The sequence below is a fragment of the Geotrypetes seraphini genome, chromosome 4 (assembly GCF_902459505.1).
Source record: "Geotrypetes seraphini chromosome 4, aGeoSer1.1, whole genome shotgun sequence".
In the NCBI taxonomy this organism is placed as follows: Eukaryota; Metazoa; Chordata; class Amphibia; order Gymnophiona; family Dermophiidae; genus Geotrypetes; species Geotrypetes seraphini.
In genome coordinates this window covers 10,787,432-10,800,458 of record NC_047087.1, presented here as the reverse complement: position 1 = coordinate 10,800,458, position 13,027 = coordinate 10,787,432, and the positions used below count along the sequence as shown (strand labels likewise).

At 50.4% G+C, this 13,027-nt stretch overlaps 1 protein-coding gene across 6 annotated transcripts in view; it reads left to right on the top strand.

Annotated features, from left to right (window-relative positions):
- Positions 1-13,027, top strand: part of ZFPM1 (zinc finger protein, FOG family member 1) — a 280,395-nt gene that overhangs the window by 242,699 nt on the left and 24,669 nt on the right. For all 6 annotated transcript variants that reach the window (XM_033943694.1, XM_033943696.1, XM_033943693.1 and 3 more), the window contains one exon: positions 9,361-9,463. In XM_033943694.1, coding sequence (XP_033799585.1) covers positions 9,361-9,463 — 103 coding nt within the window. The remainder of the gene's footprint in view (positions 1-9,360; positions 9,464-13,027) is intronic.

The window sequence follows — 13,027 nt, the reverse complement described above, 5'->3', positions numbered from 1 at the left end:
TTTGTCCAGACGCAGAGTGCAAGATGATTGATTCCTTAGAGATAGGCCCAGCTTCGCCATACTTCATTTATTGTCTAAATATTTTCCCTGGTGTTTCAGCGCTCCCCTTATCGAGCTGGGCTGAGGCTTTTGCCTCCCTTGCTGTCCGTGCCCGAGGAAGTCCCATCACGCCTCTTCTGCTCTGTTATTCCTCAGTGCTCTGAAGTGGTGTTAACTGTGCTGTTCTCACCCTGTAGAGGATAAGTGCTCCCCACTCCCCTCTCGCCTGCTCCCCAAAAGACTTTCTCAGGCTGGGAAACTCATCCTGGGGTGTTTGAAAGGCTGGAAATCTCCTTTTACTGGGGCCTCTGCAGGATTGCAGTGCACACCTGAAATTTTTTTTGCTACTGTCCAGACCTGGAATAATATGAGAGAACTTGGTGAAGGAAGGGCACCTTGCTAATACAATCTTATTACCCCCCCCCCCCCACCCCCCAAGCTGGCTATGCTGCCTGCTTTCTGGTATAGAGTGTGGCATAGTGGTTAAAGCTACAGCCTCAGCACCTTGAGGTTGTGGGTTCAAACCCACACTGCTCCTTGTGACCCTGGACAAGTCACTTAATCCCCCCATTGCCCCAGGTACATTAGATAGATTGTGAGCCCACCAGGAAAGACAGGGAAAAATGCTTGAGTACCTGAATAAACTCATGTAAACCGTCCTGAGCTCCCCTGGGAGAACAATATAGAAAATTGAATAAATAGTGTGAAAAGCTTCAGCCTCTGATAAGGTATTGTGACATCATAATACCTCATTCCACCAATAAGAGCCAACTTCATCAGTGATGTCACAATGGCTGAATTGTCCTATACTTGGCTCACTTTTGCTACATTATGATTTCTAGAGTGACAAAGTGGTTAAAGCTACAGCCTCAGCACCCTGAGGTTGTGGGTTCAAACCCACACTTTTCCTTGCGACCTTGGGCAAGTCACTTAATCCCTCCATTGCCCCAGGTACATTAGATAGATTGTGAGCCCACCAGGACAGACAGGGGAAAATGCTTCAGTACCTGAATAAATTCATTTAAACCGTTCTGAGCTCCCCTGGGAGAATGATATAGAAAACTGAATAAATAAACAGTGTGAAAAGTTTCAGCCTCTAATATGAGATTGTGACATCATAATACCTCATTCCACCAATAAGAGCCAGCCTCATCAGTGATGTCACAATGGCTGAATTGTCCTATACTTGGCTCACTTTTGCTACATTATGATTTCTAGAGTACCTGAATAAATTCATGTAAACCGTTCTGAACTCCCTTGAGAGAACAGTAGAGAAAATGGATTGGCTGTATCAGTTCACTGCTATAAACTCTTCCCCAATGCAATGACAGAGCAGCCGCAGGGCCTAGAAACCCCCTGGAGCTCCTCTCGCAGCCCTTTTGCCACCCCAATTCTGAGTGTGTTAGGTAATAAGCGTCCTCTCTTCCCCTCTGGCCTTTATTTCTCCCAAAGGTGAAGTACAGTGAGAGCGCTGGAGCCGTCCCAGCTCAGTTCTGCCAGCGGATGCAGCACAGATAGGCTTTTGATGGTTATCAGCCCCGGCTCAGGAGACAGACACTGACCTCTTTGTTAAAGGGAAACAACAAGTTTTTCAGAGCGCAGCGGCCGTTTAAAGATGTAGTCTCACAGCCAGGGCACTCTCTTTCAGTGGAATGAGAGCCCCAGGAAGCCCTTCCCAAATTTCAAAGAATGCAAAGTGTGTGGTTTAGCAAGAGTGGGAGCAAATCCTCAGTGAATCACGTCTTTACAAGATGTTACTATTAAATAACATGCATCCAGTGTTTCATCAGCTTCATCTTTCTATTGCACCGTCCGGAACCACTGTCTGCACCTCCATCCTTCTCATCAGCTGGTATCTATGTTCCATCTGCCCCCCTTCTTTTGACTGTGCTCTATCTGCCCCCTTCTTCTGATCGTGCTCCATCTGCCCCCCTTCTTCTGATCGTGCTCCATCTGCCTCCCTCCTCTGATTGTGCTCCCTGAACTTTCCTCTCCTCTGACTGTGCTCCATCTGCCTCCCTTCTTCTGATTGTGCTCCCTGAACTTTCCTCTCCTCTGACTGTGCTCCATCTGCCCCCTCCTCTGATTGTGCTCCATCTGCCCCCCTTCTACTGATCGTGCTCCATCTGCCCCCTCCTCTGATTGTGTTCCCTGAACTTTCCTCTCCTCTGACTGTGCTCCATCTGCCCCCCTCCTCTGACTGTGCTCCATCTGCCCCTCTTCTTCTGATCGTGCTCCATCTGCCCCCCTTCTTCTGATCGTGCTCCATCTGCTCCCCTTCTTCTGATCGTGCTCCATCTGCTCCCCTTCTTCTGATTGTGCTCCATCTGTCCCCCTCCTCTGACTGTGCTTCATCTGCCCCCCTTTTTCTGATCGTGCTCCATCTGCCCCCCTTCTTCTGATCGTGCTCCATCTGCCCCCTCCTCTGATTATGCTCCCTGAACTTTCCTCTCCTCTGACTGTGCTCCATCTGCCCCCCTTCTTCTGATCGTGCTCCATCTGCCCCCCTTCTTTTGATTGTGCTCCCTCAACTTTCCTCTCCTCTGACTGTGCTCCATCTGCCCCCCTTCTTCTGATCGTGCTCCATCTGCCCCCCTTCTTCTGATTGTGCTCCCTGAACTTTCCTCTCCTCTGACTGTGCTCCATCTGCCCCCCTTCTTCTCATCATGCTCCATCTGCCCCCCTCCTCTGATTGTGCTCCATCTGCCCCCCTTCTTCTGATCGTGCTCCCTGAACTTTCCTCTCCTCTGACTGTGCTCCATCTGCCTCCCTTCTTCTGACTGCGCTCCATCTGCCCCCTTCTTCTGATCGTGCTCCATCTACCCCCCTTCTTCTGATTGTGCTCCCTGAACTTTCCTCTCCGCTGACTGTGCTCCATCTGCCCCCCTTCTTCTGATCGTGCTCCATCTGCCCCCCTTCTTTTGATCGTGCTCCATCAGCCCCTCGTCTTCTGATCGTGCTCCATCTGCTCCCCTTCTTCTGATCGTGCTCCATCTGCTCCCCTCCTCTGACTGTGCTCCATCTGCCCCCCTTTTTCTGATCGTGCACCATCTGCCCCCCTTCTTCTGATCGTGCTCCATCTGCCCCCTCCTTTGATTATGCTCCCTGAACTTTCCTCTCCTCTGACTGTGCTCCATCTGCCCCCTTCTTCTGATCGTGCTCCATTTGCCCCCCTTCTTTTGATCGTGCTCCATCAGCCCCTCGTCTTCTGATCGTGCTCCATCAGCTCCCCTTCTTCTGATCGTGCTCCATCTGCTCCCCTTCTTCTGATTGTGCTTCATCTGTCCCCCTCCTCTGACTGTGCTCCATCTGCCCCCCTTTTTCTGATCATGCTCCATCTGCCCCCCTTCTTCTGATCGTGCTCCATCTGCCCCCTCCTCTGATTATGCTCCATGAACTTTCCTCTCCTCTGACTGTGCTCCATCTGCCCCCCTTCTTCTGATCGTGCTCCATCTGCCCCCCTTCTTCTGATTGTGCTCCCTGAACTTTCCTTTCCTCTGACTTTGCTCCATCTGCCCCCCTTCTTCTGAACATGCTCCATCTGCCCCCTCCTCTGATTGTGCTCCATCTGCCCCCCTCCTATGATTGTGCTCCATCTGCCCCCCTTCTTCTGATCGTGCTCCATCTACCCCCTCCTCTGATTGTGTTCCCTGAACTTTCCTTTCCTCTGACTCTGCTCCATCTGCCCCCTCCTCTGACTGTGCTCCATCTGCCCCTCTTCTTCTGATCATGCTCCATCTGCCCCCCTTCTTTTGATCGTGCTCCATCAGCCCCTCTTCTTATGATCGTGCTCCATCTGCTCCCCTTCTTCTGATCGTGCTCCATCTGCTCCCCTTCTTCTGATTGTGCTCCATCTGTCCCCCTCCTCTGACTGTGCTTCATCTGCCCCTCTTTTTCTGATCGTGCTCCATCTGCCCCCCTTCTTCTGATCGTGCTCCATCTGCCCCCTCCTCTGATTATGCTCCCTAAACTTTCCTCTCCTCTGACTGTGCTCCATCTGCCCCCCTTCTTCTGATCGTGCTCCATCTGCCCCCCTTCTTTTGACTGTGCTCCCTGAACTTTCCTTTCCTCTGACTGTGCTCCATCTGCCCCCCTTCTTCTGATCATGCTCCATCTGCCCCCTCCTCTGATTGTGCTCCATCTGCCCCCCTCCTCTGATTGTGCTCCATCTGCCCCCTTCTTCTGATTGTGCTCCCTGAACTTTCCTCTCTTCTGACTGTGCCTCTTCTGCCCCCTTCTTCTGATCGTGCTCCCTGAACTTTCCTCTCTTCTGACTGTGCTCCATCTGCCCCCCTTCTTCTGATTGTGCTCCCTGAACTTTCCTCTCCGCTGACTGTGCTCCTGAACTTTCCTCTCCGCTGACTGTGCTCCATCTGCCTCCCCTCTTCTGATCGTGCTCCATTTGCCCCCCTTCTTCTTATCATGCTCCATCTGCCCCCTCCTTCTGTTCGTGCTCCATCTGCCCCCTTCTTCTGATCATGCTCCATCTGCCCCCTTGTCTGACCATGCTCCCTGTACCTCTCTCGCTCTGACTGTGCTCCTCGTTGCCTTCTCCTTCTCTGACCATGCCCCATCTAACCCCTTCTCTGACTGAGATCCTTATGTCTCTTTCTTCTCTCACTGCACTCCCTTTGCACCCCCTCCTCTGACTTAGCTGCCGCTCCCTCTCCCTCCCCTCCTCTTTCTCTGCCGTTTCCCTTCTAGATGAGACAGGCTAGATGCATGTGCCAGGCGCCCCTCTTCTCCAGGCCCAGATCGTGAACACTAAGCCATTTCGGGGGGAAAGGCATACAAAATCAGCAGTATTTTTGCACCATCAGCAAAGTTTTCCCATCAGGCTTTGAGTGTTCTTTGCCGGTGATAAGACGCTGCTAGCTGGGCTTGTCAGTCTCAGTTTGAGGGGTTTAGAAATATCGGGCAGGGAATAATTAGATTTCATATCGTTACTACCACAGCCATCCAGGAACCAGGAAGATTAATTTTTCTCTCTCTCCCCGCTCATTAATATTCATTAGAGACATAAAAAGCAGAGAGGCGGAATGCGGCGTTGCTGACAGGATCGCAATAGGCGTGCACTCCACCTCTACATCCACCTTCCCCCCCCCATGGTATTTTCTTCCTGTGCCCCCCTCCCCCAAAGCACAGATAACAGCCCATTCTCCATGCAAAAACCCTTGAAATGGTTGAACCAGTCCTGAATGTATTATTTAGTTCTTAAAATGCTACTTTTCTCAAGGATAACTGCTTTGTTTTTCTCCCCCACTCATGCTCTTGAAGAGGTGCCCAGCACCCTTCCGCCCCATATGTGAGAGTGGGGCACAGTGGTTAAAGCTACAGCCTCAGCACCCTGAGGTTGTGGGTTCAAACCCAGACTGCTCCTTGTGACCTTGGTCAAGTCACTTAATCCCCCCATTGCCCCAGGTACATTAGAGATTGTGAGCCCACCAGGACAGAGGGGAAAATGCTTGAGGACCTGAATAAATTCATGTAAACCGTTCTGAGCTCCCTTGAGAGAAAGGTATAGAAAATTGAATGAATGAATAAATAGATACCATTGGAGGCACATGTCGGTGGCTGCTCTGGGCTTTCTTCCTCCATTCCTGTGTACCCCCACCTTCCCCTGCTGCCCCTTACACCAGGCAGCTTCTGCGTGGAGGTGTTGGCACACTCATGTGGACCTGGCAATGTTACGGCTTTCGTATACGAGTGCTGACATTTCCACCTGTCGTTGCCCAGTTGCACAAATTAACACCCCCCCCCCCTCCGCCCCCCAAAATCTCCACAGGTAAATATTCTAGAAGTCTGTCCAGCACTGGCTTTGCTTCTTAATTTCTGGTACACCATCAAAAGCGCGCTGGACTTTGGCACGCCGACAATCCCGCAGCGACATTTGCACGCAGGACATATGCGCCCCACCGCTTCCACAGCTTTTAAGTCTTTCAGTTAGCGCTGTGATGGAGGGCGTGGGGGGGAACACACCCAGCACATTTACAAGTCTTCCCCCCCTCCCCACTACACTGAAAATTCCCATTCTCCTTTCCGTTTTTTGCTGTTCAGGAGTTTTAAATGTAGGGAGGGTCCTCCCCCCCACCCCCACCCCCAATGGGAGCGGGAGGACTTGTAAATGTGGTAGGGGTTTCCCCCCCCCCCTCAAAAGCGCTAACGGAAAGGCTTGGAAGCGGTGGCGTGAAAATGTCACCGAGGACTTGTCGGCGCGCCAAAGTCCGGCACACTTTTGACGAGTCATCTAATATCAATGGCATGTAAGGGGGGGGGCGCAGGCACTCGTCCTGCTCTCCACCCCCCACCCCCACTGTAAACGCTGCTTCCCTTCCCCCGTAGCTCTGTAACGTTCCTGGCGCGAGCAGCAGCCCCCAAACTGCGGTCGCCCCCGCGTCGACTCTTTCTCTGACGTCACTTCCTGGACCCGCACCTAGGAAGTGACATCAGAGGAAGAACTGACCCTGGCATGACAACAGCTTGGGATTTGCTGCTTATGCCAGGAATATTACAGAGGAAGGGAAGCGGCGTGTGAGCGGCAGGAGGGGTGGGGAAAGAGCGTGTGGAGGTGGAGGGGAGGGGCACCACCGCCCCGGCGCCTTTCACCCTCGCTATGCCACTGATTACTACTACTATTTATTATTTCTATAGCTCTGAGAAGGCGTACGCAGCGCTGTACATTTTAACATAGTCCCTGCTCAGAAGAGCTTACAATCTAATTTTACCCTATGTGCATAATTTAATCTGGTTTCCCCAAAGTCAGACTTGTTCACATAAACAGATAATTCTATCCAGAAATGCCTCTGTTTACGCAGCTAGATTAAGGACTTTCTAGACGTAAAACCTTCTGTTATGCAAAGTTTGTTACTATGTACCAGAGAAGGGCAGTTCCACAAACTGAGCTGTGACATTTATACACCCAGTGGCCTAGCGAGAGAGGAAGACACCTGGCATCTGGCATCGCCACACCATGCACCCCCTTCTTTTCCCTGCCGCTTGAGGCTCTCCCCCCCTCCCCCAAGTGTACCTCTTGACATGTTTGCTGCTGCGAGCAAGAGGTGGAAGAAGCGGCTCGCGGCAGTGAACATTTCAAGAGGTATGTGGGGCGGAGAGAAGGAGAGGCATCAACGCCTCCGTCAAGACCGCCCGGAACACCCCCTACTCCCACTCCCCTTACTATGACACTGGACAGGTAAACGTTTACAATCCCAGCACATATATATGGAGATGCTAGTCTGTATATATGTGACTCTTGCATAGGGCATATTTCTTCACCGAGAGAGTGGTTGATCCTTGGAACGAGCTCCCGGTGCAGGTGATCGAGGCAAACAGGGTGCAAGAATTTAAGAGCAAATGGGATGCCCATGTGGGATCCCTTAGAGGGTTAAGCCAAGGGAACCTGTCACCAGGAGTGGAATCCCTAGGATAGTAGACTTGGGGGTGGGTCAGTAGAGTGGGCAGACCTGATGGGCTAAGGCCCTTATCTGCCGTCATCTTCTAGGTTTCTATAATCAGAAAGTTCTATGACATCACAATGCAGGTGTAAAGAGCCTTAGCCTATAGGAAGAGGAGATGCAAATGTTAAGAGCCTTAGCCAATAGGGAGAGGAGGAGAGAGTGGCTGCTGCAGACACCAGAAAGTATTTCTTCACCGAGAGAGTGGTTGATCCTTGGAACGAGCTCCCGGTGCAGGTGATCGAGGCAAACAGGGTGCAAGAATTTAAGAGCAAATGGGATGCCCATGTGGGATCCCTTAGAGGGTTAAGCCAAGGGAACCTGTCACCAGGAGTGGGATCCCTAGGATAGTAGACTTGGGGGTGGGTCAGTAGAGTGGGCAGACCTGATGGGCTAAGGCCCTTATCTGCCGTCATCTTCTAGGTTTCTATGAGGGGCATTCACATGGGCGGAGCATAGGCAGACATGGGTGGGGCTTCCACTTATCTGCATAAACTTTCGGAATACTGCGAGTTATGCACATCCCTGTCACATTCTGTTGCTCTGGGGTTGGTCATCGTCATATCTGAGGTTCTGCTACTTCCTCTAGGGTTGAGAGATGCTGAAGACGTCAAGAGTAGTATGCTTTAGCCCTAGACCTTTGTTTTTGCTGTTTGCTTGTGTCCACCGCCTAGATTTTAAGTGGTTTATACATTTTTAAAAATAAATAAATGAAGCGCCTTGATACCGTGTTACACTAGGCGTTGCCGTGTTTCCATTATAGAATAGTCCCCCTACTGCGCACCTAAATGGAGCCCTCTGGTTATAGAATCGCCCCCCCCCCCTGGGGATGCAGCCGGGCGGAGTCCTGGGGGTACACATGTACTCGTATGGTGCGAAATGCAAAGTTAAACCCCGGTGGCCATAGGCGTGTTCCTTCAGGTGGGTTTAGACCAGATCTTTGAGGTCAGAAAGGACTTACGACTGTGCATTATGAGAAAATAAGGCTTTCTATTATCTCAGTGGCAGGAGTGCTCTTATGGAATAACCTGAGCTCCAGAAATTTAAGAAGGTTTTTAAAAACAACTTTGTTGGCAGAGGCCTTTTGCTAAATGATTTGTTGATGAATTTTATGATTGTAATATTTGTTATTTCACAGTATGTATCTTTGTGAACCGCTTAGGTAAGCGGGTATAAAGAATTTAAAATAAATAACCCCCTCTTTTACAATAGTGGTTTTTAGCTCGGGTCGGCGCTCTATGAGCGTCGGGATCAGCGCAGAGCATTCAGCTCACCGGCCTGCGCTAAAAACCGCTCTTGTGGTTTTGTAAAAGGGGTGAGTAATTTCTCAAATTTCACTTTTTAAATGGATGTGGCTGGTTCTACAATGAATCGCCTAATGTTCGAACCTGGTTATAAATGTAATTTCGAGCCCTGCAAAGGGCGGGAAATTCAGACCTTGTGGTTTCCATCTTACTAAACTAGTTAAGCTGACAAACCCCTCCCTACTGGACCTTAGACTGTGACATGCAGCCCTTATCGTGCTCTCGAATCACCCGTGTCTGTCATAGCTCAGTTATGCAACCGATAAGGAGCTCATTCCACCAGCTGCACACTGCGGTTTTGGGAAATAACTTTGCATGCATGATGCTGCTACAAGCATGTATGTTACAGATGGACGAGCTCTTCTGTAGACACGTCTGCAGCGATTCAGCTGAAACGGGGAGGGCTCATGTCTGCGCAGCTCATGAGTCCACGTGTGGCAAAATGGCGTTTTAGAAAGATGGGTGAGTGTTCCAAAAGGGATGCAAAGAGCAGGATATTAGTGTCTGCATATGGAGGGGCAACTCTTTCACGCCTTCTTTCTCCTGTTTCTCCCCTGTGACAGAGCCCTGCGATGAGCCTGGCCCTGGAGGAGGAACACTGCTGGTTCTCCATGCTGCCCTTGGTTGCCACTGAAGCGGATGCCAACGCTGTACTATACAGGAAAGGTGAGTGTCTAGCCTCTGCCCTTTCATCCTAAACCCAGCCCCGCAGTCGGGCACAGAGACATACCGTGCACACAGTCGGAGAGGTACATGGGCAGATGGAGCCAGAGGGTCCAGGTCACCAGGAAAGACCTGTCCTTGCCTGCCACCTCTCTCCAATCCACAAGTTTGTGCTTTTTCTTATATTCAGACCCTTCTATTCTTGGAAGATTTATGCAGATATTCCGTTCTGGGCTTGCTTTCAGTCCCTGTTCTGTTCACACTCTGGAGCTATGCTGGGATTAAACGGGTCACACCCTGGACACATCATGCAGTCAGGTTTTCAGAATATAGCCAGGAACTAGGTAGAAAATTCATCTCCCACTATGTTGTAAGGTCTAGGAAAGGAGCCACCTCAGAATCTCAGCACCTCCACTACCCGATCATTCAGAGTTCAGCATAACTGTGCCACCCACTCTCACCCAGATGCCGAATAGTGTAATGTGTTTTATTTTGTCATGTCTTTATTGTCAGTCATGTCTCGAACATATTGTGAATGGACCTTGTAACCTGTTCTGGGCTCCTTTGGGCTAAATAAATGAGCAAATAAATGTCTACATAACATAACATAACACTCACTTCAGTACTGCAAATACTGCTAAGTTCTAGATAGAGAAACAAAGGACTCCTTTCTTCTTGTTCCTGCACATGACTGGTTCCAGATCAAAATGGCTTCTGGGAGTTCTTTTGAAGCTGCTGTGGGAGGTCCTGGCAGCCATTTTGAGATTGAAACCAGCAAGGGCAGGAGATTCTCTCCTGCTAACCAACAGCTCCTGTCAGTGCTAGTTCCATCTGAAAATGACTACCAGGACTTCCCACCGCAGTCTCGTTAGCAATTTGACTGAGCAGGACTGGGTAGGAATGAGTAGGGTACGTTCCTTCTCCTGAGGAGACCTTTAGACCAGCAGGAGTTGTTAAGGTAGGCCTGGGAAAGGCCTTTGAGTTAGGGGAGGAAAGGGGGTAAAATTTTGGACTTAAACCCGAACTCAGATTTTGGGCTGGTTTTGGTGCCTATGATATTAGGCCAATGGTATTAGGCCCCCATTTTGAAGAAGAGGGCCTGAGGTGGCAGGGAGTGGGCGTCCCTCCTGATGAACTTTTCTACCAAAAGGTATGGGGTGTCCCGGGTGGAGGGAGGGTCTTGGAGCCAACCCACCAGACCTCCAGGGCAGAGGAGGAGAACCGCAACTGCTTTGTACGAATAGCATGGAGTAACATAGTAACATAGTAGATGATGGCAGATAAAGACCCGAATGGTCCATCCAGTCTGCCCAACATGATTCAATTTAAATTTTTTAATTTTTTTTCTTAGCTATTTCTGGGCAAAAATCCAAAGCTCTACCCAGTACTGTGCTTGGGTTCCTACTGCCGAAATCTCTGTTAAGACTTACTCCAGCCCATCTACACCCTCCCAGCCACTGAAGCCCTCCCCAGCCCATCCTCCACCAAACGGCCATATACAGACACAGACCGTGCAAGTCTGCCCAGTACTGGCCTAGTTCAATATTTAATATTATTTTCTGATTCTAAATCTTCTGTGTTCATCCCACGCTTCTTTGAACTCAGTCACAGTTTTACTCTCCACCACATCTCTCTGGAGCACATTCCAGGCATCCACTACCCTCTCCGTAAAGTAGAATTTCCTAACATTGCCCCTGAATCTACCACCCCTCAACCTCAAATTATGTCCTCTGGTTTTACCATTTTCCTTTCTCTGGAAAAAATTTTGTTCTACGTTAATACCCTTCAAGTATTTGAACGTCTGAATCATATCTCCCCTGTCTCTCCTTTCCTCTAGGGTATACATATTCAGAGCTTCCAGTCTCTCCTCATACGTCTTCTGGCGCAAGACTCCTATCATTTTTGTCGCCCTCCTCTGGACCGCCTCAAGTCTTCTTACGTCTTTCGCCAGATACGGTTCCAAAACTGAACACAATACTCCAAGTGGGGCCTCACCAATGACCTGTACAGGGGCATCAACACCTTCTTCCTTCTACTGACTACGCCTCTCTTTATACAGCCCAGCATCCTTCTGGCAGCAGCCACTGCCTTGTCACACAGTTTTTTCGCCTTTAGATCTTCGGACACTATCACCCCAAATTCCCTCTCCCCGTCCGTGCATATCAGCTTCTCACCTCCCAGCATATATGGAGGTAAAAAGACTTGAAGTGGTTCAGAGGAAGGTGACAGAAATAGTCTGCGATTTACACTCAAAAATGTATGTGAAGGATAAGATAATGGATTGGATATAATGATTTTCTACGGTACAGCCAACGCTGTGTACATTTATTATATGCAAGTATGTTCTCCTCACAATCTAAATTTTGTACTTGGGGGGATGGAGGGTTAAGGGGCTGAGACTTGAAGTAGAGAATGACACGGTGAAAAAATTGGTCCCCGTCACCGCCCCGTCCCCATCTCACCATCCTCTGCACCGCCCCGTCACCGTCATTCCCTTCACCGCCCCGTCACCGCCACTGCCACCCCATTCACCACCCCGTCACCGCCACTGCAACCCCATTCACCACCCCGTCACCGTCACCGCTGCATACATAAAAGCCTCAAACGGGTACGATTTTATATACTTTTCTAATATCTCCCCTATGTATCTGCCATTGCCCCCCCCTGTGTCCATATACCATCCCCATGGCATGTCCCCTTTTTGTCTCTGTCCCTATGCCCCATGCACATAATTTCCCCTCTTTCTGTTACCTTCCTGTGTCCAGATTTCCCCTATCTTCCTCTTCCATACCAGTGTGTCTCTTCTTTTCAACCCCATCTAGCTTTTTTCCCTCTTTCTTCCCCCCCCCTGCTTCTAACATCTGGCTCACCTGCCTGTCCTTCCCTTTCTTTCCTGCTGTGGGTTTTTCTTTCCGTTTTCATCACCTTGGCCCAGAATCCTTTTCCCTTTCACTCCCTCCTTACAGTCTGAGCCGGGAACACGGGTGATCGCACGGTCCTCGCAGCCCCCACCCGCCTGCCCAATCGATCCTAGTGTTTAGCCAGTTCTCTCCCTTCTCCTCACCTTATTTAGCAGGCTTTCTTTTTCAGCGACCTGCACGCTTTCCCAAAGAGCCGCACACGCGCGGCTGCTCAGTGTTCAATCTTCTGCTCTGCTGCAACTTCCTGTTTCCGGTTGCGTCAGAGCAGAAGATCGAAACTGAGCAGCAGCGGCTCTTTGATAGCGTGCGGGTTGCCGAAAAAGAAAATCTACAAACTAAGGTGAGGAGAAGGGAGAGAGCTGGCTAAACACTAGAATCGATTGGGCAGGCGGGTGTGAGCTGCGGGGACCGTGCGATCCTTCATGCCTCACTGCGGGGACAAGACCCATTCACCGCCCTGCGGGCGGTGAATGGCCTTGTCCCCGTCGCCGCAGCGACTGCTAGTTTTCTTCCCCGTTTTCGGCGGGTGACCCGCGGCTAAAATGCGGTGGCCGCGGGTAAACCGCCACCGTGTCATTCTCTAACTTGAAGTTCAGAATATGTGTCCCTAGAGGCAAAGGAGGTGTGATACAGATGCCTTTGCCAG